At 43.3% G+C, this 26,889-nt stretch overlaps 3 protein-coding genes across 9 annotated transcripts in view; 1 reads left to right on the forward strand and 2 right to left on the reverse strand.

The window, feature by feature from the left end:
- LOC140347554 (membrane-associated phosphatidylinositol transfer protein 2-like) overlaps window positions 1-11,322 on the forward strand; it is a 99,716-nt gene extending 88,394 nt beyond the window's left edge. For all 6 annotated transcript variants that reach the window (XM_072434046.1, XM_072434050.1, XM_072434049.1 and 3 more), the window contains 8 exons: window positions 606-754; window positions 1,024-1,140; window positions 1,303-1,419; window positions 1,497-1,645; window positions 2,281-2,430; window positions 2,514-2,694; window positions 2,782-2,910; window positions 7,303-11,322. In XM_072434046.1, the coding sequence (XP_072290147.1) occupies window positions 606-754; window positions 1,024-1,140; window positions 1,303-1,419; window positions 1,497-1,645; window positions 2,281-2,430; window positions 2,514-2,694; window positions 2,782-2,910; window positions 7,303-7,668 (1,358 nt within the window). In that variant the 3' untranslated portion in view covers window positions 7,669-11,322. The remainder of the gene's footprint in view (window positions 1-605; window positions 755-1,023; window positions 1,141-1,302; window positions 1,420-1,496; window positions 1,646-2,280; window positions 2,431-2,513; window positions 2,695-2,781; window positions 2,911-7,302) is intronic.
- An 815-nt stretch (window positions 11,323-12,137) lies between these two features.
- On the reverse strand, window positions 12,138-14,700 carry arl6ip4 (ADP-ribosylation factor-like 6 interacting protein 4). Of its 2 annotated transcripts, none has more exons than XM_072432878.1 (6): window positions 14,414-14,700; window positions 13,379-13,771; window positions 12,820-12,937; window positions 12,567-12,636; window positions 12,438-12,481; window positions 12,138-12,267 (listed from the first exon to the last, which is right to left on the reverse strand). In XM_072432878.1, exons 1-6 carry the CDS (start codon window positions 14,547-14,549, stop codon window positions 12,183-12,185), a joined length of 846 nt encoding a protein of 281 aa, XP_072288979.1. In that variant the 5' UTR covers window positions 14,550-14,700; the 3' UTR covers window positions 12,138-12,182. The 2 variants fall into 2 exon arrangements, with proteins under 2 accessions (XP_072288979.1, XP_072288978.1); XM_072432877.1 differs by having other exon boundaries at window positions 12,438-12,484.
- An 817-nt stretch (window positions 14,701-15,517) lies between these two features.
- mthfd2 (methylenetetrahydrofolate dehydrogenase (NADP+ dependent) 2, methenyltetrahydrofolate cyclohydrolase) lies at window positions 15,518-23,374 on the reverse strand. Its single transcript, XM_072433105.1, has 8 exons — window positions 23,217-23,374; window positions 18,979-19,163; window positions 18,784-18,906; window positions 18,446-18,598; window positions 18,271-18,378; window positions 17,664-17,756; window positions 17,461-17,586; window positions 15,518-16,121 (listed from the first exon to the last, which is right to left on the reverse strand). The coding sequence occupies exons 1-8, from the start codon at window positions 23,294-23,296 to the stop codon at window positions 15,973-15,975; spliced, it is 1,017 nt and encodes a 338-aa protein (XP_072289206.1). The 5' UTR covers window positions 23,297-23,374; the 3' UTR covers window positions 15,518-15,972.
- Window positions 23,375-26,889: the final 3,515 nt, after the last annotated feature.

Here is a 26,889-nt window from a genome sequence, read left to right on the forward strand (position 1 = left end):
CTAATATGTTTAAAGACATATTTGACTCATTTTTGGTGGACATAATCTCACCTGACCATCATTACTCTAGTCTCCAAAAGGTTTTGACATATTCCTTTTGTTCATATCGCCCACCCTTTAGTCAAGATACAAATTTGAGGCTAGTAAGTAGTATTCCTCTGACATTTCAAATTTCCCTGGAAATTCAAAATTGTTGCTTGTTTTTTTAAGACTTAAATCATTAGCATTAGGGCTAAAGTCAGTTATAAATGTAAAATGCGTTACGGTCATTTTGGGACCAGTCCTCCACTGCAGGTCCAGCTGTGCGTTTAGCTCACTCGAGTGGAATAACATGCAAACCTTTTAAACGTGAGCACATGTAGCCTGTGCAGAAGCTGAAGTGTCTGACATGTTGACGGCCTCTGGTGCTACTGCTCTCTTCTGTCCTGTTCTAGCCGCTGCGCTCTCACGGCCGAGCCACACTTCTATCAGAGCCTGTCTTTCTGCAGTCGCTGGAGAATACTGGGACTGTTACAGGATCATTTCAGATTAACCTCCTCTACGACTCCTCCTCGCTGCTGCACTTGTGTCCTTGCCGTGTGTACTAAGTGTGGTGTTGTGTACAGTTGCAGCTCGCTGGTGGGGCACTAAGCGTCTGGACTTTGCCCTGTACTGCCCTGATGCTCTGACGGCCTTCCCCACGGTGGCTCTGCCTCACCTGTTCCACGCCTCGTACTGGGAGTCCACCGATGTAGTGTCATTCCTTCTCAGACAGGTCAGTGCTGGGACGCTCCGCAATCCTCTTCTGTCAGACTACTTTAGCAGCGTCTTCTCACAGCCGGGAAAGTATAATAAGATCTGCTGCATGTAGAGGTGGAGCAAGATATCGTAAAGTTGATAATATTGTGAATGTTGTTTTGAAGATTTGCTAAATTCGAATGTTGAGTATATTGAGTTTGTGGTTCTAGTAACAAAGACTAAAGAATAAAAGACTAAACTAGGTCTTCACCAAGGTCTAAAGCAGGTGTTTGTGCGTTTGTGCAGGTGATGAGACATGAGAACTCTAGTATCCTGGAGCTGGATGGGAAAGAAGTGTCTGAATTCACTCCGTCCAAACCTCGGGAAAAGTGGCTCCGGAAGAGGACGCAGGTCAAGATCAGGGTGAGCACCAGCACAAACACACTGAACTGTGGAAAAGAAGGTACTGCGTAAGGAGGCTGCTCTTGTCCTGAACTCTTTTAGATAAAACCCTTTAGTCCGACTCCTACATCACAGAGTCACATTAAACTCCCCCATGTGTTCCCTTGTGTTTGGCTCTGACAGAATGTTACGGCCAACCACCGCATCAACGACGCCGTGTTCCCAGAGGACAGCTCCCAGGTGCTGAGCGGCCGCTTCATGTACGGGCCCCTGGACATGGTCACTCTGGCTGCAGAGAAGGTCTCTGATCACATGTCACATGAGACTACAAATACACTCTGAATGTCCCTAATGTGACTGTCCTTGTCTGTGCACAGGTGGACCTCCACATCATGACGCAGCCCCCTTCTGGAGAGTGGGTGTACAACAGCACTGAGGTCACCAACAGCAGCGGCCGAGTGTCCTTTACCATTCCAGAAGACAAGCGGCTGGGGATCGGAGTCTACCCGGTCAAAATGGTTGTGAGGTGCGTATATAATAGTTTCAGCGGAAATGATAAAAAATTCACCGAAAGACCTGTTCAGAAGGGATAAAAGAAATGTCAGTGACATACTTGTTTTTTACAGATTTGATTCCAGAAAAGACAAGCTTATACTCTTATTGACATAGCAAGAACCTTTTAATTCATTCCTTCGTGTTGTCAGCATTTCATATATTTTAGCTTAGTTTCCAGTGTTCTGTACCTTTCCTGTAATGTTAGACGCTGTTCTTTACCATGTTGTTGCAAACATCAGAATGACATCCACACAATCATATTTCTTATAAAACAGCCGAATTCTCTCTTTTAATCCGTTCACACTGACACAGCCCCTCACCGTAAACTCTGCACCAACCCAAACTTTCACTAATGCTTCTATGCTGCTTCTGTTGCCACAACAATGGGCTTATACGTCCAAAATACCTGGACCTAAGTTTGTCTTGCATTTTACTTTTTAATTGTAGAAAAACAAAACATTTTATAGGAGAATTGTCTAGCGAATTATAATTATTTATTTAGTTGGTGCATGGGATGAGAAACACAGGATTTAACCCAGTTCAAATCTGGCTTAAGAAGGACAAAAGGCTTAAACTGTGTGTACGCTTTGCCCTGTGTCTCTCCAGAGGGGACCACACATTTGCAGACAGCTATCTGACGGTTGTTCCTCATGGGACCGAGTTTGTGGCCTTCAGTATCGACGGGTCGTTTGCAGCCAGTGTGTCCATCATGGGCAGTGACCCCAAAGTGCGTGCGGGGGCTGTGGATGTGGTCAGGTACGGCTCTTACACTTCACACAAATCCCACTCTCCATAATCAAACTCTGACATCCTAATGTGTGTGAGGTGTGTGAGCGCAGGCACTGGCAGGACCTGGGCTACATGATCATCTACGTGACGGGCCGTCCGGACATGCAGAAGCAGAGGGTGGTAGCCTGGCTGTCACAGCACAACTTCCCTCATGGCATCGTGTCCTTCTGCGACGGGCTGGTGCACGACCCGCTCAGGCACAAGGCCAATTTCCTCAAGGCACTGACTGAGGTCTGCTCTCTCTAATCCAGTCTACCACACAGACAAAGCAGCTGGAACACCAAGCATAACCCTTAACCTCTCTTCTTGCCTCTTCAGACTCACATGAAGATTTTTGCCGGCTACGGCTCAACCAAAGACATCTCGGTGTACAGTACCATCGGCCTGCCCCCAACACACATCTACATTGTGGGCCGACCCACCAAGAAGATGCAGCAGCAGTGCCAGGTATTTTGGAAAGCTTCCTCACTATTCTCAATGCTCTTTTAATTTTTTTTATGAACATTTATTTATATATCAAGCCTTGCGTCGGTCAATGACCGACAAATTTTTTGTGGTAATATATTTTTAATTGGCAAAAACAGCGCGGTGAACATACCCAAAGCCATTCCTATGCACAAACTGGGCGCGCTACACTACAGTCCACGATTATTGTTGTGGTTGTACAGCGGCGGAAGCAGCAGAAGCAGCGGAGCGCATGTGCGCGCTGAGAAACAGCACGCTGCTGCCGCTGTCAAACACAAACAAAACCAGCGGCTGCAAGGACACTCAAGAGATCACTGTCAAGAAATGGATTGATGATGATCTCGCTAAGTTTTGTGCCCGTGACTGGCTAGAGCCGTCCTTCTAAAATAGTGGGGCAACACGTCGGGGGCGTTTGAGCGTCGGACACTCCACCAGAGCAGCCCAGAGAGAGATCTTTATAAATCTGTATAAAGATAAAGATAAAGGTAGTTCCAGAGCGTAATCTTACCTGTAAATGCGTTTTTATTCTTCACAAATTTGTTTGTTGTTGGCGTGAGCCAAAGGAAAGTTTCAAGCCCCTCCCCCGAGCGTCACCATGGAGATCATCTCATTAATAAATTATATAATGCTTAAAAGAGCTACAATGAGGGGCCAATAAGCATTACCATTTTATTTTTAAATGAATACGCTGTATTAAAGATTAGGGAAGTTAATTATTTTTTATTTTTTTTAAACTATATAAATGTTTCCTAATGTTTCATAATTGTGAATAATCGTACAATCGTGATATTTCTCCTCATGATAATCGTGACTAAAATGAATATTGTGACATCCCTAATAACAAAACAAACAAAAGTCAACCAAAAGCTAATAAGACGAGTAAATATGAGGAAGTGTATGTAGCACTTGTCTTCACTGTGACTGAGGTGGAGACGAGGACAGACCACCGTGTCCACTGTGTCTTTAATGTTGCAGCGACAGCATGAAGCCAAATGAACACATCAATAAAACACTTGTGACCGATTCAGAATTGTCTGTGTCTGCATGTCCTGCATGTCCTCCCCGTGTCTGTATATCCTCCCGGTGTCTGCATGTCCTCCCCGTGTCTGCATGTCCTCCCCGTGTTACCGTGGGTTCTCTCCGGGTTCTCCGGCTTCCTCACACCGTCCAAACACATGCAATTACTGTGCAATTCATGTGCAATTACTGTTGTGACACATATTCATGTAATTACTGTCGTGATCACATGCAATGGTATTTATTTATTTATTTTTATCTTTATTATTTTTCCCCTCCATCCCTTGTTGGGAAATGGGAGGTTTTGTTTATAAGAGTTCTTCTATTGAGAGTATTTTTCAAACTTCCTATAAGTTAGCGGTTCTTTTCCTCTGTATCTACCTGCGTTGCAACAATGAAATTTCCCCATGTGTGGACAATAAAGGATCATCTTATCTTATGTATTAGGCAAAATTGGTGACTCTAAATTGGCCCTTGTGAATGAATGTGAGAGTGAATGGTTGTCTGTAACGTCTATGTCTATGTCTATGTGTTGGCCCTGCGACGAGTTGGCCACTGTCCAGGGTGTACCCCGCCTAAGGCCCGAAGTTACCCGCAACCCCGAAAGGGAACAAGCTGTAGAAAAAAAAATCTCAAAAGGTGGCTCGTGCACAGTAAATAATCACTTTCCCTGACAAAAGCATTTGTCCCTCATCCTCCAGAATAATGACAATACACATCCTTTTAAAGGCAGTGACATAAACTGACACGTACGCACATCATCTCAATGAAATCAGCTCTGAAAGAGATGGAACAGCTATCACGGATCCAAAGATTGGAGCTATCTCATCCGGAGGTGACCTGACCCTCGAGCCATGTCCTGACATATGTCTGACACGATACAGATGCTCCGCACCATCTTTATCAGGAACCCATATTATCATATTATCTGCACACAATAACCGCAGAGATAAAATGACATGACATTTTCCTGTTACAGGTCACACTGTTATTACACTTAAATCACACTTGGATCACACTGTTATTACACTTAGATCACACGGTTATTACACTTAAATCACACGGTTATTACACTTAAATCACACTTAGATCACACTGTTATTACACTTAGATTACACTTTTATTACACTTTGATCTAAGTGTAATAACAGTGTGATCTAACTGTTATTACACTTTTATTACATTTAGATCACACTGTTATTACACTTAGATCACACTGTTATTACACTTAGATCACACTGTTATTACACTTAGATCACTGTTATTACACTTACATCACACTTACGTCACACTGTTATTACACTTAGGTCACACTGTTATTACACTTAGGTCACACTGTTATTACACTTAGGTCACACTGTTATTACACTTAGATCATACTGTTATTACACTTAGGTCACACTGTTATTACACTTAGATCAAACTGTTATTACACTTAGATCACACTTTTATTACACTTAGATCACACTGTTATTACACTTAGATAAAACTTATTACACTTAGATAAAACTGTTATTACACTTAGATCACACGGTTATTACACTTAGATCACACTTAGGTCACACTGTTATTACACTTAGATCACACTGGTATTACACTTAGGTCACACTGTTATTACACTTAGATCACACTGGTATTACACTTAGGTCACACTGTTATTACACTTAGATCACACTGGTATTACACTTAGATCACACTGTTATTAAACTCAGCTCAGAGTGTCATAACTCTTTAGCCCGGTTGATGTTAGATGTACTTGTGCATGTTTCAGGACAACTCCCATAGCGGACACAAACTCCTATTCTAACATAAATCCTATTATTAGTCTAAATGAAAGCTTCAAACAAATCCTTCATCTCTTTATTTCTTGCACATAAACTCTGGCAGAAGTGAAAGATCTGGTGTTGATGGCTCCACTGCTCAGACTTCTAATGCATCATGGTCAAACATGGCCCCTCCAGTCATTATCCCAGAGCAGGGCAGAGTCGCTGCAGTCGCCAGAAGTCGTGGGTGGGACTAGCCACTACAGATGGTTTCAACCTGTCAATCAATGCTAAAGGCATCTGATTGGTCAGTGTTAACGACACAGGGCCTTCTGCTTTCTGTTTGAATGAGCGGCCAGTTCTGAACTGACCAACACCAACTTGGACACTGTAGTTTTCTGAACTCAGCACATAACTTCTTAATCTTATTATTATTGCCTTAGATCATTTGTAAGGCAATAATAATGAGATAAGAAGTTATTTGATTGACATGATTAATGCAAAGTATTATTATTGCATTTAACGTTTAAGAGCTGAAATCTTAAGGCCTTGTGTGAAGCCCTAGAAGTCCCTGACTCTTCCCCTCTGCCAAATACATATATAAGTCTGCAAAAATGGCATTTAAAACAACTTAAATGTCAGTAAAGACTAAGTGTTGAACTGGAACGGCTTGTTCTAAAGTCACAATGATGCTTCAGCCTCTGGAGCGACCGTTAAGGCATCAGCGGAATAACTGACACATAATGTGTAAAATTCCATTTGATTCTGGATGGCACACATGCGCCGCAGCGTTGTGAGTTGGAAGCCAGCTCTTGACAATTTACGGCATGTCTTTCCCCACTCTTATCCCCATTGCACCTGCAAATGTCTATTTGTTATAGACAGTGGACAGTCAGCTGTGTAACTGTATGTAGTTGACGTGTTGCCCATCAGTTGGATCATTTTTGGGCCATAACTACTCTACATTTTTATATTGTATCAAAAAATTTCGGGTGGATCAATAGAAAAGTACAATAAATGGATATAAGTTGATACATGTGATATTAAAATATCACATGTATCAACTGTGCAATATGTAATAATAAACTTAACTGCTTAATGGATATAAACTGCTCAGAATTCTCCATTTTGAATCAGTTACATGATAACAATACATCCACCTCCAAAAGAAGAAGAGATAGTTTGAGAACAGTGAAAAAAATCTTTTTATGATTAGGGAGAATTGTTTACGTCCCATCAGGGATGTTATTTTTGAAAATATATACTTCATCATAACCCAAAATCACTTCTTTTGAATCCTAAGTTTAAGTGTGATTGTGTAGGAGCTGCTTTAAGGGCCGATCTTTAGGTCTCTGTGGGGGAAATGCATTTGGAGGAAACAGCCTATGAAGTTACAATGGTCCAGAAGAATCAATGAAATAATACAACATCTTTAGGTGCAGATTGGACACTGTTGTTTCCACGTGAAAGCTTGTGTGAGAAAAAATGACTTGTGAGTGAGAAAAAATGACTAAAAAACATGTATGTTTTGCATGTAGTGTCTTCCCTTAAACTCTGACTAGAGTTAAGTACCTTTGGCTTGTGTTGTGTCCAGTTCATCACGGAGGGCTACGCTGCACATCTGTCCCAGCTGGAGTCCTCTCACCGCTCCCGCCCGCCCAAGTCCAGCAGCACACGCATGGTCCTGAGGAAGAGCAGCTTCGGCCTGGGCGCCAACAGCGAGTTTCTGAGGAAGCGGAATCATCTTCTGCGGACCATCTCCTCCCAGCCCTCGCCCACCTCCCCCACCGCTGTGCACAGCCACAACCGGCCCGAGCGCACCCAGAGCCAGTCGGACAGTGAACGGAGCACTCACTGCAGCCACCAGGGGGCCACGCAGCGCAGCATGAGCATCACAGCCAGCTGCTGGGGCAGGAGTGCCAGCACCAAGGTAGAGCCTGGACTCTTCAGCCCCAAATGATGCTGGGACAGACTATGGACTGAACACCCGAAAGGTTCAGACTGTGGACATGTTAGAGAGGGGTGGAGAGGCTTTTTTCCACCACAGGGAGCAACCACTGTCAGACTGTGCTGTCATTTGTACCTCATGTGGAGGGCCCTCATAGTCTCACCATTAAAACCAGTCATTTACCTCAATGTGTACAAATGGATCTCACGTTACAATATTACCGATTGTAGAATTCAAAGGCTCCTTGGCTCTGTAAAGAGAGACGTAAGGATTCCACAATTTCAAGTTGAGGGCTATTACTATTAATATAACAATGATATGTAGAAGTGATTAACTTAATGTTCATAGTCCCACAAGGAGGTGCTAAGTGGTGTAAACAGACCTGTGTGTGCCCAGCCCTGGTGTTGAGCTGCACAGTGGTGCCGTGTGCAGAGGGCCCCCATGCAGTGTAATGACACAGCACATTACAGAGTTACAGAATTACAGAGGCTAAAGCACAACTGACTCTCTTGTTCAGACCCAGGCAGGACGTCATGTCTTTGTGGAGTTGGACAATGTGTGAGCCAGTCCAAACCCAAGCTGCTACTTACATCTGAACACACCACTCCAGTTGTGTTTGTCCCGTCTGCTCTCGGGACAAAGACTCAACCTGGAACATGACCCTTTAACCCCTGAGGGAACAACTGTCCAAGGCACATTACACTACGGTGGCCCTGAAGGAACAGTCAGTCACAAAACGTTAGGTGAAAGCCAGTTGCACAACTACTAACATGAAATTTGACAAAATGAGTCCGTGTGTCGGCAGAATGAAAGTGCTCAGTGCTGTGTGGTCAGTGTGGTCATGCGGTCATGCTTGTCCCACCGGGCCTCCATAGATAATGCTTCCCCGTGACCCTGCTGTTTGTGCCAAAGTAAGTGTGTGAGAGCTGTACAGAGGAGCTGATTTGTTAGTGGCCTTCAAAGGCCTGTACATACTGTACATGTGACCTGCCTGGTCTCAGACCAGAGTCAAGTGTCTTCTTAATCCTCTGCAGGATCTGCTTTATGACAAAGTAATGCTATTTAAGGCTATACATATTTTAAACTGTATTGACTTGGTGAACAAATGTGTTTTATTTTTGTCTCTTAAGCCAAAACCAAGAGATCTAGTCAAATATACTTGATGGTTTCCTCATGCTGTTTTGTATCATGAAACAATCAAGATTTAGGACCACTGTATGGAACAATCATCACTTCTGAGACACTCACAGACAAGTGTCTAAATTTAACTTATTTAAAATGATCTTTATGTAGACTAAATAGAGATTAGATGTTGGTTCATATTTGCACTGGTATTTATCACCTGGTAATCTAACCAGATTATAATCTGAACTACTCATGGGTAATCCTTCATTGTCCGTGGTGGTCCTAAAGCGTCTGCAGCCTGGCTGTGCTGTACATGAAGCGGTGAATGTGCTCATAGATAACTCCTTCTGCCTCCGACTGTCCCGTGTGCAGACTGTCCCGTGTGCAGACTGTCCCGTGTGCAGACTGTCCCGTGTGCAGACTGTCCCGTGTGCAGACTGTCCCGTGTGCAGACGGTCAGCAGTGCAGACGGTCAGCAGTGCAGACGGTCAGCAGTGCAGAGTGCGCTCCGTGTTCAAAACACGCTGAGCCACCCATCTGGAGTCTTGGGGCAAACGTGCAATATACTCACCAACGCTGACAATCACTTCACACATGCTGATACTTTGCACAAACCTCTACTTTACACAACGTGCTAACACACTCTCGTACTTAACACACACTCTCTTGTACTTAACACACACACACTCAAACTTTACACACACTCACATTCTCCTACTTTACACACACGCACACACATACACACACACACTCAAACTTTACACACACTCACATTCTCCTACTTTACACACACACGCACACACACACTCAAACTTTACACACACTCACATTCTCCTACTTTACACACACACGCACACACACACTCAAACTTTACACACACTCACATTCTCCTACTTTACACACACACACACGCACACACATACACACACACACTCAAACTTTACACACACTCACATTCTCCTACTTTACACACACACACACCCACACACACATACACACACTCACTCCTACTTTACACACACACACACACACACACTCACTAATACGTTACACACACACACACACACACACACACACACACCTACTTTACACACACACACACCTTTACACACACATACACACTCCTACTTTACACACACACACTCCTACTTTACACACACACACACACACACACCCCTACACACTCATACTTTACACACACACACACACACTCCTACTTTACACACACACACACACTCCTACTTTACACACACACACACACTCTTACTTTACACACACACACACACCTACTTTACACACACACACACACACACACTCCTTTACACACACACACACGCACACCTACTTTACACACACACACACCTACTTTACACACACACACACGCTCCTACTTTACACACACACGCACACCGCTCCGGCTCATCCACACCTCGTGCTCCTTGTCCTCCTGAGCCCTCAGATATAACCGTGAGAGGCTTGTACGTATTTCTAGTTTTAAATCAAATATGGACGGGTGGTCTTTCTTCAACAGACACGTGGTCCCCCAATTTGAAAAAGCAGACAGAGACTGCGTGACAAGAGGGACAAGTCATTTGAACATGTTGGATGTAAAACAATATTTTTATGCAATATCTGTATCCACTTTGATGACTTCGTCCTAAACCTGTGCAATTAGTCAAATTTGAATCAAAATCAAGATTCAGCCGTTTCTATTCCATTCCTCTCCTCTGTTAAAGCATGTGGTTTGAAGCAGAGTTTAGAAAATTGCCTATTGTTTTGTTTCAATTTGTGCTGAACTTTGTATTATTTGAATTCACGAAATTAATTGTTTTTAATACGACAAAAAAAAATCCAAAATTTGTCAATCTGAGGAAACATTTCTATCATTTTGTCATATCGCCCCATTGTATGCACACATTAACCCCCACCCATAAAATTATCTATTTTCTGTAACCTAAATCTGTTTACTACCTTTTTTCAAAGTACAAATAAAGTTCAATGCTTGTAAATCATTTTATCATTATTATTTTGTCTGCTTCTCCAAATTGGTAAAATACTTCTACTTTTTAGCCAAATATGATAAATGAGATAATGCGATTTATACATTTGTTTGAGAGCTGGACTAAGGCGTGGCTGGCCCTACTCGAATGTAATGCATTTGTTTTAGCTCCTTCATTCTGAGGCCTTACGTTCCCTCTGCCTTACACTGGTCCAAGTGAAAATGCCTCTTCAACATTCTACAGAGGGCGGCCATCTTTGCACCCACCGTGTAGACGACAGGCCCAGAATCTTCTCATTGCACTGGTGTGTGTGGCTGGTTTTGGATAAGTGCATTTATCCATCCTCTTGTGTTTTATGTACAGTGTATAAAGACTACGTAATACTAAAAAGTGTGTTGTATGTTTTTTTTGTACAGTTTTCATGTTTTGGTTCTAGATGAGAAACTAACTCCAGTCCATTTACACATGGGCTCAACAAATCATCACAAATACATTATATTTCAACATATCTGTCTGGCATTAAAGGTGTACTATTAAACTATCTGGCATTTATTTCATTACACGCTCACCTCTCCACAGACCTGACCTGTAACTGGCCCCGGTGGCGTCACACACACTGGAATGTTCAATGAGACTTCCTACTGACTATTGTTTTTGTCTTTTCGTTCGCTGTGTCTTTTTATTTTGGACGAAAAAGAGAAACGTTTAATGCCATATTGTGGAACATTCCAGGCAAAGCGCTGACTGTCCACCAGAAAAGTGAGATAATGCACATTTACTTTTTAGATAAAAAAAAAAGCTGCAACAAAGGTACTGTTCGACAATTTAATATAAAAATCACGTCATTTCACTTGTGCCCATTCGATTCTACATGTGTGATTTGTTGTTTTAAGTTTAAGTCTAAACAAAAAGTAAGTTTCAGGCACTTAACATATGAACTAAAACATGTGTATCATAATTTATAATTTAGTTCATAGTAAATCACAATATTGATCTAAAACAGCTTAGTAACAGAAACCGGTCCATTTACTTCCTGTTAACTGCAGATCTGTTAAACCTTCCTTACACTGTAACAAGAAGCAGATCTTTTAAACAGTTTAGATGTTTGAAAAATGGTGATGTGACATTTTAGAACTGTCGCTCTGAGTCATCATTTTTAATCACAAGTACAAGTATGTGGGCAGGGACAGGGGTTAGGTGAAAACAGGAATTATCGGAGCGCGTGAGCCTGAGTTGCAGAACATACAGGATGAACTCAAACATGGAGGAACTTTGAGGAAACACTTGTGACGAGGTTAAAAGCTCATTACAGCTGATGTGACAGACAATGCCCACTTTAAACATAGACTGGGTCATTACTTTGTATCTTGATAATTCACAACATATTTTCAATATCCTGGTTCAGTATTTGGAGGTGGTGCTGGTCCGGGCAGGAGGCCCCGAGGCACTGGCTGCAGGATGGGTCAAATGCAAAGGACAGATTTCTCTACATGGACAAAAAACAACACCTTGTTATCTTCAGTCAACTTATTTGGACTTTAGTATCTGATGACAGAAAACTTTGTGCATGTTTAATCAAACAACATGATTGAAAAACATTTAGCATTAGCATTATGTGGGACTTTTATATGATATAAACATGTGTCAGTGTCTTACCTGCCCAGCCTCCTCTGGAAGGCGGTCCCGTCTGCGGCGGTGGCCTGCTGAGAGGAAAACACACTTTTAAAACACAAACATCTCTGGTGTGGACAAGGATTTTGTACAATAAGAGCTTTTTTTTAAAACCTTGTTGATTTCTTTGTGTCTTTCCCGACTCACTATTTCTTCAATGATTTCGCCCTCTCCTCTCACCAGTCTGAAAAACAAAGCATGAGCAGACTTTTACATATACTTTCAAATGTATTGCTAGAAATATAAAATGTATCTACATTTTGAAAGAAACTTGTGTAGAATAATTGAACCCTGAATACAGTATTCCACTTGTTTAAATGCTAACTCAAACTGAAATGTGGCTGCGTCGAGGCACTTTCAAAAACACCTGGTTCGTCCGGACTCTTTGTCCAGCACGCGGCGGATGACGCTCTGCCTGGCCTCGTACTCCTCTTTGGTCAGAGGCCTCTTGGTGGACAGCCGAGCCTTCTGCTCGTCCGTCATTACTGCCAGAACAAAAAGACAATCACAACAGATCTGTTACAGATACAAGTGTGTGACACCCATGTGGCTCACTGACTCTGGAGCCGACCTGACATGGAACACGACAAAGTGCAAGAATTTAATTTATAATGGAAATTCATTTGCTTTAGTTTATCTAGATAGATCTTGATTCAAGTTAAACTTTTTTTTGGTGCACTTTTTGTGGAGCTTATTTGCTGAGTTTATATTCACAGCTCTTGTGGAGTCAAGATAATGAAAGGATGCACACTTCAGGATGTTAGAGACTTTCACCATTTCTAAAAGGATACAAAGTGCAGTCAGGAGGAGAATCTTACAAGATTCTCATGATCTCACACAGGAGCAGAAAGCGTCTCAGAAATATCTCTGCTCTGCACCAGCCATAGAATGTGCCGTGTGCAAAACCAACAGCAGAAAAGTCTGACCTGGTCCAAAATCCTCAGCGGTGTCCTCGTTCTGCCACACCTCCAGAGTCAAGGGGCCAGCGGGGGGCCCGCAGAGCAGAGGGGAGGGGCCAGCCGGGGGCCTGAGGAGCAGAGGGGAAGGGCCAGCCGGGGGCTCAAGGAGCAGAGGGGAGGGGCCGCTTGGAGCTGGAGGAGCACTCATAGGCTTGAGCTTCTTCTTCTTCTTCTTCTTCTTTAATTTGGCCTTCTTCTTCTTGTTCTTCTTATTTTTCTGTTTATGGTGTTTGTGTTTCTTCTTCTTCTTCTTCTTTTTGTCCTCTTGGCTGGATGAAGACGAGGAGCTGGAGGAGGAAGAGGAGGATGTAGACGAGGAGGAAGAACTTCTGTTTCGTTTCTTTTTGCGTTCTTTTTTGTCTGAGAGGAAAAGTGCAAATGTTACAAAAACTTTGACCCACACACACATATATATATATACACACACATATGTGTGTGTGTATATAAAATACATACATTAATATAAAATAAATATATACAATATATATAAACGCACACACAACTGGAGAAAGCATTTGATGTAAAACATACAAAGGGCTTTCAGAACAATTCTTTGAGAAAAAATAATGATTTTTATAGCTTTTTGGGCATTTAACCCAGTGACCTAAAACTACTGTAGTACTGTATATATGTCTACCCTATTTTCGACTATTTATTTTGGGGTCACTGAGTCAAATGCCCTAAAAGCTATTGAAGAAGAAAAAATATTCACCTCACTGTAATGTAATCTGTTGACGGTATCTAAATGAACAATTTCCTGATTCCCCAATATTTAATACGTGTATTTATATTTCATATTTGTATTCACTTCTTTTTCATGTCAAGTAATTTGTTGACGGTTCCTAAAGAACAACAAAAGACTAATATCTGAATAACTGTTCAATGTCCAATATCCAACCAACTTCACCAAGGTTATTTCAGGGCCTGATCATGAATCAAGGGGTCAAACCAGGACTAAGGCAGGATTTAAATGGACATCATCATCACCCCGGTAAGTCTGACCTTTGCGCTTGTGCGCGTCCCTCCGAGCGCGACTCCTGCTCCTGCTGGAGGAGGAAGAGGAGGAAGAAGAAGATCGTCTCCGCGTCTTCTTTTGCGTCTGTTTCTGCTCTCTGTCCCGAGACCTGCTGCGATCCATTACTCACCCGAGGAATTACAACAAGTAAATGAATTTATCAGCGCGGACAAAGTGAAATAATACATCCACGGGACAAAGCTGCAGAGCTCGCTCCATGTGCCGCTTCCGCTCCGGGCTTTGTTTGGGTCCGTCTTGGAAATCAGTCCGGGTGAGAACTGAAGAACTCCCTCGTGGTTCCATTATTTTTTTCTCTTATGGTAGAGTTGTACTCAAGTACGTTTAAAATAATTTTATTCAAGTAGAAGCAAAAACGTGTTTGGAGAAACTACTACTTTAGTACTATAGTTTGGATATTAAATAAAATTGTATTGATGAGTTATGAGTTAATGTAATCGGACATAATAAACAGAAAAAAAGTGTAGGAAATGTTCAAATCCTCCAATATTGTTAATATAAAGCCCTAGTCACGTGTAGATTTATGAACACTTTAACTCAAGAGACTGTTAAGCTGTGCAATGTTACTCAAGTATGTCCAAAAACTATCTATTTAAAACTAACTATTCTGAGAAGTGCAGTTTATTCAAAAAGAAAAAGGTTGCGGAGTACAACCAACCTTCAGTTAATTTTCACAAATAAATATTTTTCAGCTCAAATCCTTTAACAAAATGGGCTTCATTAACTAAATATTAACACAAGTCCACAATATGTTGTCTTGTACAAACAAGATAATCATCTTGAAGGAATGGGCTTATCACATGCACATGACTTAACACAGTTGCTGCTGGCCAGTTTGGGACTTGTTCTGCATGATAATTTACCTTATGAAGGGTATAAATGGAATGGAATGTACATTAAATGATTACTTTTGAATGTTCTTTATGTGCGACATCTTGGATAATAGCCTACACTTAGTTTGTCTTCTGTAATGCACTTACCCTTATTTTTTAAACAGTTTACCTGTGAATAATTCAATTATTGTTGATACATATTAATTTCACTTTATTACATGAAAGAATACAGAGACACTGTTGAGAAGATAATGTAATATTTATTCAAAATCTTTACAAAGGCAATTGTGAATTCTTAAAGCTGGCATTACATATTACATATCTTCAGTCCTGATTTTGGTAGCCCTTTGTAACTAAGGCTAAACCACCAAAGAATAAAACAAAAACAGTAACCGGCAACGGCTAGCTCTGCGCCATCATTTCAGCCTTTTGGACCAAACTCTATTTGCTTAAATACTTACTGCAGTAATAAATAAATCTTAAAATTCTCCTGTGTCTTTCATTCCAGACATTTTGATGATAAATAATATTGTAGTGTAACTTTTAGCTGCTTTGTGAGTAACAGTTTAAACATGGCCGAGCTGGTGCCGTCTTCCTCCCCGCCCGTATGCAAAGGAGCCCCGGGGGGCTCTCGGTTAACCTGCTGGGGGAGGGAGGAGGTGGAATGTCATTGGAGCGGTGCACACAGGGCTCCATCAGGACGCGGCTGCCATGCGGACCCTCTCGGAGGGGCACAGCAGGCTGTTCTTAGCCGCCTTCACCGTGTTCATCATCAGCATGGCCACAGTCATGGGCCCCACTCCTCCAGGGACCGGCGTGATGAAGCCCGCCTTCCGTCGCACACCTGAGCAACGACAAGAAGACCAGTTAGGACGACTTCAGCAGTTTTATCATACAACAGGATCAAAGAAACACGACACAGACAATTGCAAGAGAATTAAGAGTGGTCTCGAGTTAGTTTTTTTTAAAGTATCAGTTATTTCATTTTCATATTTGCTGCAGCCCAAAGAACATTCTGCAGGTATCCAGCAATTGTTTCCATCGTTTGGGTTTTAGGTCCTAGAAACATGTTAAAATAAAAAAGAATGTCGGGGTTTAAGACAGTCCAGTCCCAATGTCTTGTTAATCTGCCCATGTTTAAGAGATTCAAACTTTCAATCGACATGAATCCTACGAGCTCAAAGGTTCACTCTTTCAGATGTATGCGGTCAAGCCATTTAGCATCACAACAGCAGAGTCCAGCGCTACACAGGCCTTGTGTAACACAAAACCCTTTGTTTAAACAGAAAGAAATGTTCTTTTAGAAACACGGATTTAAAGTGAATAGAGCGCAGAGCATTCATTTCGATTACTCGACTTGATGATTTCAAAAGCTCTTTACATTGTTAAGAAATGTAAGAGCTTTTTAAGAATTTAGGTCAAATTTAATGCCAGGCAAAAGAACACACATTTGAGATAGCATTTTTTTGCTTTTGAAACAAAAATTGATTATAAAGAACACCAATACGGATAAAGATGTGTGTTGATACAAACTATATGCATTGATAAGACATAATTATGATCTTACTACCTTTATAATATTTAATACAATGTTATTAGACCTAGTCTATTATGGGTTATAATTTCAAATCCAAGACAGACATCGAACTGATGCGAATGGATGGATTTAAAGCATAAAACGTCAAATATTCTTACAAAAGATATAACATTACTGCGACTAAAACCATAAACAAGGACATTTAAGACAATTAGTTTAAAAATTGATGCTTTGAAGGCCTTATATTTGGTACTATCAGATTTATAACTTTTTCTTATGCTTTTCAGACCTCGCAGCTGCCCTGGTTACACACACAAAATACACAAACACACCCTCGACCCAGCTCAACGTCGGAAGCACACGTTTACACATTTTTTGCGTCAGAGGAAACATTTGTTCCTTTGAGTGTTATGTAATGAACGCTTGCTTCATCAGAGCAGTGAAAGGTTTGAATTGGAGTTTTGCCCCTTTTGTCACGTTCACTTTAAATTATGATCCACGTATGTTACAGTTCAATACTACCCCAGCCTTAGCTCTGGACCCTCACTGACAGCTGAACCCCAGTGTAGAGCACCCCCCCATCGAGTGTGTAGAGACCCCCCGGTGAAGCGCACCCCCAGTGTAGACCCGCTGTAGACCCCCGTACCTTCAAAGTCCACGTCTCCCACCAGCCGGCTCTTCCCCGTCGCTGGGTCCTGTATCCGGTTTATGCCCACATCGATGACGGCTGCTCCTTCTTTGATCATGTCTGCAGTGATGAGGTTGGGGATTCCTAAAATGACCATAGTTCAATAAGATAAATCCATCTGAAAGTTTCTTCCAAGTGCTGCGGTCAGAAGCGGTTCGAACCTGCTGCAGCCACGATAATGTCAGCGATCTTGGTGTGTTGGCAGAGCTTCTCTTTTGGCGTGTACCGGTGTGAGATGGTGACTGTGGCATCGCCTGAAACACACACACACAAATAGAAATCAGTCTAATGAGTAGAAGTCACATATACGTTTGATGTTTAACTTAAGTGGAGTTGTTTTTCTCATTTAGCTGCACGGTCAGGTCAGGGCCCGTCTGGTGTCGACCAAAACAACAGCCACAATGACTGTGGACCTGCAGGACTGAGGGGAATAATTATGAGGAGAGCTCCTTGTGCTCCTTTAGAAGTCATGGCAGATAGATTGCGTCTCATTCTGTGCCTTGAATGGGCCTTCTTCACGTCTCATTGAGCCCTGCTGTACTTCCTGCTCTTTGTGAGCTGGGATTGGCTCAGAACAGACACATGTGGAGCAGGACCACAGCTTGAAGACATTATGCAACCCAATACACACGTGGAGGGAGTTACAATGGTTACAACAACAACAACAACAACAACAACAACAACAACAACAAAAACAAAAACAACCTGAAGTTCATCTAAAGCAGTGATGGCCAAATTATGCCCCCTCTGTGTTTTAGTTGCGCTCACCTCCGGGGCGCTCGTGCTGCCCGTCCGTGTGCAGGAGCATGGCGATGGGCATGCCCACGTTCTTGGAGCGGCCTGCGACCACCACATTCTTGCCCAGCGTGGGGATGCCTGCAGACAGACACACGTCAGGACAGTCGAAGAGCAGAGGAGAAGGCGAGGCAGGAGTAGGCAGTACCTGTGCGTTTGATGATCTCCCACACGCCCCAGGGAGTGGCAGGCAGCATGGTGGACTGGTCCAGGCACAGCCGGCCCACATTCACCACATGGAAGCCATCCACGTCCTTGGTGGGCGCCACGGCGTTACAGATCAAGCGCTCATCAATGTGGTCTGCAGAAACAGAACAAACATGATATAAATCACATGACAAGTCCTGAGGAGCCTCTCCCGCAGTGCTGGAGGATAGAACAGTTGCTACAGAAGCAACTGCAAACAGTCTGCTGCTGGAGCGAGAGCAACTCTGCGAGCCCAGTGACGCTCACTGACCCAGTATAGAAGCACAGAGGGGCCTGTACCTGGTAGAGGCAGCTGCACCAGCAGCCCGTCCACACGGTGGTCTGTGTTGAGTTTGTCGATGAGGTCCAGCAGCGCCTCTTCACTGGTGGACGAGTGCTTCAAGATGGTCTCACTGGAGATTCCTGAAGACCACACCACAGTTACACTAAGCTCTGAGAGCTTCCACACGTTCTAATGTGAGCAGTGCTCCTCACCAACATCAGCCGCTGCCCGGGTCTTGTTGAGGACATAGGAGTGGCTGGCTGGGTCGTCCCCCACCAGCACCACACTGAGGTGGGGTCTTCTGTTCCCCGCCAGCACCCATTTCTCCACATCCACCCGTGCCTCATCACGGATCTGCCGTGCCAGCTTCCTTCCAGAGATCACCACGGCCTCTTGTCTGGAGACACACAATCAAGTATTAAGTATTTAAAGTATTACAAGAGACATTCTATGTAGCACAGGCTTCGTACAGCAGTAAAGTTTGTATAGAAACAAAGAGCGTGCTCTTCTACAAGGCAACGGGGAGATTTGGCACAAGCAAAAAGGGAAATTCAGGTAATTATAAGGAATGCATCCAGCACTTTTCCCCATTCCCCTACGCCCCACACTGTGCGGCCCCCAGTCCCCTACGCCCCACACTGTGCGGCCCCCAGTCCCCTACGCCCCACACTGTACGGCCCCCAGTCCCCTACGCCCCAAACTGTACGGCCCCCAGTCCCCTACGCCCCACACTGTGCGGCCCCCAGTCCCCTACGCCCCACACTGTGCGGCCTCCATTCCCCTACGCCCCACACTGTGCGGCCCCCAGTCCCCTACGCCCCACACTGTACGGCCCCCAGTCACCTACGCCCCACACTGTACGGCCCCCAGTCACCTACGCCCCACACTGTACGGCCCCCAGTCACCTACGCCCCACACTGTACGGCCCCCAGTCTCCTACGCCCCACACTGCACGGCCCCCGGGCCCATGGGCCCTACAGTGTAATCCATATCCCCCATCAGCCCCTGGAGCTGTGTGCGCTGGCTAAAATTAGCTAGCTAAAAGTGCCTTTCTACCTGACAGACACTTGGACCCGAGTGCCAGCGTTACCCTGTGCACCAGCTGGTGTATTACATAAAGCAAGAGTGAAAATTAATACAGAAAAAAATGTGCAAATGCTATTTTTAGAGCCTAATTAGAATTGCATGTACCCTATGTACATTCAACTATATTTCAAACTCATACAATATTACAATTTGAAAGAATTCTAATGATGACAATCTAGATTTGCCCTGCTACATTTGTAGCGTGCCAAACGACAGCGTTAGCAGCTTTTCCAGACACGGCAGCCGCCTGAAGCCCGTCTCAGTATGTACAGCAAACATACTCTTGTCTCTTCATATGGAAATGAGCGCGCTAACCTTATATAAGCGGGCTACAGCAGAGGAGCCGTGATGTAACAGGCTTTTTGTTGCTAATTGACCCACTATGTGTGAAAACGGGGTGAGGGCAGACGGTCACAGTCCCCCAGCACCAGCGAGGAACGTGGAACTCCTCAAACTTAAGCATCCATTTAAAACTTGTGTCTCAAAAAACTGCCTAACCCAACTTAAAACGAAGAAAAGAACTGATCGAAAAAGAAAGAAAAAAAAAGAACTGTACGAATACATGAAGCCTCTGAATATAATGTTATTGACAACAATCCCAACAGTCCCTCAGATTAACACAGGCTGAGTACAATTATACTCCATGTTTGCAAAGTCAACTTGATGAGGAACATTTGTGTTTGCCCACTAATATACACAAGAGCTAAAGATATACACAGCGTTAAAGAAACTAATCTTTTTCTATCACACAGTAGTGACTGGAATGATACACTGCTTTGGTAATCGGATTTGTGAAAAGTATTTTGAAAGTTAGATTCTGTGTCTAATTTGACTGAACAAAGTGGAGCATGCCCCTCCCACTTCTCCATTTGGGAGCAGAAAATACAAGCCACAGACTTGAAAGGACTTGGACTTGACTTAAACCTATGAGCCACAGACTTGAGACCAAACCAGGACATGGTCTCACCTGTTGACTATAATCACCTTGGAAACATAGTAGAAAAAGCTTCAGTTGTAGTCATCTGGACTCAGTTTGAAAAAGTAGACGTTTCGACTCTCATCCAAGAGTCATTGTCAATAACAGAATTTAGGTCGAGAACTCCGATATTTATACTGTTCTGTGGTAAGACCCGCCCATTGGGAGGAGCCTTCCTGAAGTAGAAAGAGTTGTTGGTTTCAACAGAAACTCCCCCCTTGTATCTACTGAGCTAGCCTATTCAGAATGCACGATGGAGGTGGAGATGCAAGATGGAGATGCACGGCATTTGCCGTGCATCTCCACCTTGAAGCCTCTAATCACTCGTTTGAAGACGGTGAGGTGAAGGTTTTAAGCAGGGAGAAAAGATGGTTTGAAAGAGGAGTCAAGGAAGCTATTTTTGTTAAAAAAGAAAGACCTTCTTTAAACAGAAATGGAGGGCTTAGGTTTAATCTTCCTGTTATCTATAATGGGTTACTGAACCCCTGGAAAGGTAGAGGACATTCAGATGCTAATCAGGTACTCAGGGTGGTTGAGCCAGGGTCTCACTAAGACAAAGAGGTTTTAACAGCCCATTAAGATTCTGAATAGGCTAGCTCGGTAGATACAAGGGGGGAGTTTCTGTTGAAACCAACAACTCTTTCTACTTCAGGAAGGCTCCTCCCAATGGGCGGGTCTTACCACAGAACAGTATAAATATCGGAGTTCTCGACCTAAATTCTGTTATTGACAATGACTCTTGGATGAGAGTCGAAACGTCTATTTTTTCAAACTGAGTCCAGATGACTACAACTGAAGCTTTTTCTACTATGGAACACGCCTGGACGAATGAGGGATTACACCGACACCTTGGAAACAGTTCACATTCAACAATCACTATGGGCAGACATTGTAAAACTATTGAATTTGAATGGAAGCAAAACCTGTCGACTCGGTTACATGAGTGTGACAAGAGAGTCCATCCTGTGAAAACATGAGGCTATTTTATGTGTTAAAACACACACTAAAACTTCATGAAGTGGTCAATATTAAAGACATTTTGCAATCATTTTTGCTTTAATGGCCAGCGCTGCTATACTATATTATTACTGTAGAGTCAACTCGCCCAACCCAATTTTAAATGTCATGTTTAAAATGGGTCGGCATTATAAAACTGTGGAATTCGCCCTCTTGCACACTTGTATATTACCTGTGTCTGCACTGTGGAGATGTTGATCATGTGCTATAAAGGGATATTTCTTCATTACACAACATCAAAATCATATACAATTGTTGCATTTTGATGCAGTGTGTGTAAACTTTAACTTTAACTAAAAGACAAACTGTGCCAACATTATCAGACATATAAATGTGATCCGTGAGACCCTTGTGCGCCTTGGAAGCTGTCCTCATGCGCAGCGTCACATGGAGGAGCACCCTTGGGACCTTGCGTGGGACATTAGCTGATTAAACACATGGGTGTCACAGTTCCTGCCTACACGTTTTCAATCAGGACTCCACAAGACCCTGTGGGGACGTTCAGACCAGGAGAAACAAGAACCAAGTGTAAAAGTGCCAGAGCAGTGACACGCGCTGCTGCCGTGCCCAACGTTACACGACCCAGAGTGTCGTTTCAAATATCTTAGAGAAAAAATATAAATACCAAGTTTGAGTTGGCACTATTATCAAATCACAAAGGCTGATTATCAAAACTACAGCCTTTGCAATTTGATAATAGTGCCAAAGATGATATTCTATTATCATAATAGATTATCATCTATAGAAAAATATTGTTGTACCTAGACCTTTACAAATATGTTCTTGTACATAGGATTCTTGTAGGAGTGAAAGTTGTTTATAATGTACAGAATTCTACTTTTTAAACATGTATCGCAAAAGCAGTCAAACGTGTATTAATATTTACACTGATACAATGCACATTCTCACAAAGGGGTTCACAGTTTATAACCCTCTTATAACCAGGTTTAGGTCTGGGAGACGTCAGATCTTCATTTTACACCCTGAACAAGAATAAAGCTAGTGCACTGCAAACTGTCATAAACCCAAACAGAAGAATACTCGGGTCTGAACAGCTGAAAGCTCAATGTGACGAGCCCGGGTCTCCAGCAGGGGCCCGGGACCTGGGGCCCGGGACCTGTCAGCCTGCAAAAACCTAACACGATTTCATCAGCCACTCAAGCTGCTATGATACCGGCAAACCGCTAGGGGCGCGCCACAGCGGGCGGACATTTATTCCAGTATCTCCCGCACTAATCCACGGAACATGAACGAACACTACGTTACAAACCCCATGAAGACAGAAAACGGGGGAGACAACAGCGTCCGTCACGTCCAGAGCCGGTTAACAGAGGATACAACGTGTCCTGGATCCGCAGTGGGCGAACTCACCTCGCGGCTGTCGTGTGCACTTGGCACACTTGGAGCTGGAAGTGTTGGCACAGTTTCCTGAGGGTCCTGACCGCTGCCATGTTGTCTGAGGCTGGACAGAGTAGAGAGGAGAGGACAGAGGACAGAGGACAAGATACAGCGCTGGACCGAGCCGTGAGGAGAGAGCTCAGGAGGAGGAAGGACGAGCGGGTGCGCGGCGGTTAAACGTGTTGCCCCCGCCCTTCTTACGTATGGCGTGACGTCACTCAGCTGCTGACACGCCTCTCTGGGCGGGCAGTAGGAGATGGAACTATAAGATAATAGAATACATGGTAGTACATGATAGTAGGCCTCTTCTACAGAACTGTAGGTCTACTTCCGCCGTGTACCTTTCTTTCTTTCTTTTTTTCTTTCTTTAATTGTTAATCATTCATTTCCCACACACACAGCTATATTTTATTTGTAAATTTGGAGTACAACTTTGGTGTTTGATGGCGGCTGGTATCCAAGTTTTACATTACCGCCAGACTTTCTTGGTCTTCTTCTTCTTGTTCGTCTTTGGTGTTTTACGGCGGTTGGTCAGACTTTATTCTTTAGACTTTATTCCAGAGCAGACTCTTCCTCTTGTTGTTGTTGTTGTTGTTGTTGTTGTTTTATGGCGGTTGGCATCCAAGCGTTGGCATCCAAGACTTTATTCTTATTCTTTCGACTGAAAAGTATAAAGTCTGGTATCGAACCGCAATGGCGGTTGGTATTCAAGTGAAGTTGTTGTTGTTGTTTTATGGCGGTTGGCATCCAATTGTTGCATTACCGCCAGACTTTATTCCTCAGACTTTTCGTAGTCCTCAGACTGTCGTAGTCCGTAAAAGTACTCCTTCCATTGCTTTGGTGTTACAAAGCCCATGAGGTCATGATATGTCTTTGTGACTAGAATAGTTGTTGTTGTTTCAGAGACCGACCGGCTTTATTCCAGACTGACTCTTCTTCATCTTCCTCTCCTTCTTTGATGTTTGATGCTTCCGCCGTACAGCTTTATTCTTTACGCTTCGTTCTTTAGGCTTTGATACTTCCACTGTTGTCGTTGCTTGGCAGCCTACTGGATTGGGCGAGGACAGGAGACAAGCAACTGAAAGGATCAGGATCATTGCTAAAGCTGCAGGGAGATTCCTTGGAACAAAGGAGCTTGATTGGGCAGATATAGAAAACAGGCTAAAGGCGCTAAATGGGAGTCGGAGTGATGGGGGTCTGCTTGTGGGGAGTCAGAGTGATCAGAGTGACGAGATGGGGGTGGTCTCCTGTCCTCGCCCAGTCTCGTAGACTTACGGCTACCAAGCAGGGACATCAGTGGAAATATTAAAGCCTATAGAATGAAACCTAAAGAATAAAGCTGTACGGTGGAAGCACCGAACGTCAAAGAAGGAGAGGAAGATGAAGAAGAGTCTCCCTGGAATAAAGCCGGTTGGTCTCTGAAACAACAACTATTCTAGTCACAAAGACATATCATGACCTCATGGGCTTTGTAACACCAAAGCAATGGAAGGAGTACTTTTACGGACTACGACAGAGTCTGAGGACTACGAAACGTCTGAGGAATAAAGTCTGGCGGTAATGCAACACTCGGATGCCAACCGCCATAACACAACAACAACTACGAAAAGTCTGAGGAATAAAGTCTGGCGGTAATGCAACAATTGGATGCCAACCGCCATAAAACAACAACAACAACAACAACAAGCAACGCCTCTACCTCCAGTTCTTTACTCTGATCACTCTGATTCTCCAAAAATAGACCTCTGTCACTCTGACTCCCATTTAGCGCCTTTAGCCTGTTTTCTATTTCTGCCAATTCAAGCTCTTTTGTTCCAAGGACTCTTCCTGCAGCTTTAGCAATGATCCTGATCCTTTCAGTTCTCTTTTGAGTTTGAGCAGCACAGTTTACAACATCCACCATAAAGAGTACAAAATCCTCTCTATCCACAACCAAGGTATTCTCATTAATTCTGGAACCTTCACACTTGGAACCTTCACACTTGGAACCTTTGCACTTGGAGGGTCCACACTTGGGGGAGCAACGCTAGCATTTGTCACTTTCACCTCTTTACTTGACACTTTCTTGACTGCATCCGCATAGGATATGCCTTGAGAGTAATTTTTTGCACCTCAGCAGCCCTTTTGCTAAACACAGGGCAGGGCTATGTTCTTCCCCACAGTTACAGCACTTCAGTTTTGCTCCTTCGTCACACTTCCCATACTCGTGATCTCCTGCACATTTACCACATCTTTGCGTCCCTCTGCAGACCGCTGCAATATGCCCAAAGTGCTGGCACTTAAAGCAAGGCAGGGGCAGTGGAACATGGGCTGACGCCATAGTTCACGTATCCAATGAACACCTTACTAGGCAGGCATTTCCCTTCAGTTTTATCATTACCGACAAGCTGTCACATCTTTCTCCAAACCGCATTGTTTTCAACTGCCTAGCGTCCACTATCTTAGCTCCAGTTAAATTATCCTTTACTTCATCCACAGTCACCATCGTAGGGACGCATGTGATAATTCCTCTGACTGTGTTTCTTTCAACGTCAGAAACGAGAATGTTCTTTCCACCCAGACTTTTAATCTCAATCACTTTCCTTTGCTGCACACAACCAGCAGCGAGCCATCTCTAAGGACTCTCGCATCCTTGACCTCTCCCACAGCCTTATTTAGGCTCGTCATCGATGCCACTGGACTCCTCAAAGGACGCATTTTCCTGTGCAAGCTTTATAATCACCTTACACTCTTTGCTCTCGTTCCCGATATTAGCAGCTTCATCCTGCCTTTCACAGCCAGAACCTTCCGATGCGGCTGAGCTAAAGGACATTTTATGTTTCCAACAACCAGAAAATAATAGAAATGAAGAAAAGGTCTATCTTAGGAGACATTATGGACGTTGAAGTAGTGCAGTTTGTCGTAGACCCTCTGGTGTCTGATTTGATTGTGTCTGTTTGTCAATCCACATTTGCATGTTGCATGAAAACACCGCAGCCTTCATGAAAGACACATAATCTGAGCTCCACTTTTATCTACCAACATTTATTCCCTTTAGAGGTAGAGGTGAGATGTGTAAGCCTGGAGCTGCTCTCATGTGCAGGGCACACATTGAGCCCTTTGGGACCACGGCTGGGATATTAACGCAAAGGCAGAAAAAAAGTCTCTGGTGGTGTATCGTGAAAAAACAAAAAAGAAAGAAAGTAAGCTGACAATTTTTATTTTGCTAGTCCTCATAAGCTTGTGCACTACATAGTAAACAACAACAAAAAAGAAATATGCACATTAACAAAAAGTAAATGAGTAGGTCTAAATCAAATTGACATAAACAAACATTATTAATTATAAACTAATGAACCAAATGTTAGAATGAGCAAAATTGACAAATAGCTAAAGGCCTAAAGTCTACTTTAATAATCCCAGTAAGAGTCATCCTCTCCCCTGCATTTGACCAAGACCAAAAACACATAGTCTATATTTACTGTACATGCAATTAACTTAATTTTTGTAAAGCCCAAAATTACAACAGCAGTTGCCTCAAGGGCTAAACAAAAATTGTTGATTTTACCAGAAGAAAGTTAGAAACTCAAACAATGAAACAGTCATTGGTCAATAATAGAGAAGCAGATTAACCAATGTTCACAGGAATTAGAAAACTGATAATGTC

The sequence above is a fragment of the Eucyclogobius newberryi genome, unplaced genomic scaffold (genome assembly GCF_026437365.1).
Source record: "Eucyclogobius newberryi isolate DKJ021-1_F unplaced genomic scaffold, fEucNew1.0.hap1 SCAF_6, whole genome shotgun sequence".
Lineage (NCBI taxonomy): Eukaryota > Metazoa > Chordata > Actinopteri > Gobiiformes > Gobiidae > Eucyclogobius > Eucyclogobius newberryi.

Bases quoted from the DNA above. Each gene is read 5' to 3' on its own strand.
- arl6ip4 (XM_072432877.1), bottom strand. From the start codon at position 14,549: ATGGATCGCAGCAGGTCTCGGGACAGAGAGCAGAAACAGACGCAAAAG. The intron at 13,772-14,413 runs GTCAGACTTACC...TTTTCCTCTCAG, and splicing joins GGACGCGCACAAGCGCAAAG to ACAAAAAAGAACGCAAAAAG. The intron at 12,485-12,566 runs GTTTTAAAAAAA...TTTTCCTCTCAG, and splicing joins GACACAAAGAAATCAACAAG to CAGGCCACCGCCGCAGACGG.
- mthfd2 (XM_072433105.1), bottom strand. From the start codon at position 23,296: ATGGCAGCGGTCAGGACCCTCAGGAAACTGTGCCAACACTTCCAGCTC. The intron at 17,757-18,270 runs GTGAGCGCAACT...TGTGTGTTTCAG, and splicing joins GCAGCACGAGCGCCCCGGAG to GCGATGCCACAGTCACCATC. The intron at 16,122-17,460 runs GTACGGGGGTCT...GTCGTTGCTCAG, and splicing joins GGGAGACGTGGACTTTGAAG to GTGTGCGACGGAAGGCGGGC.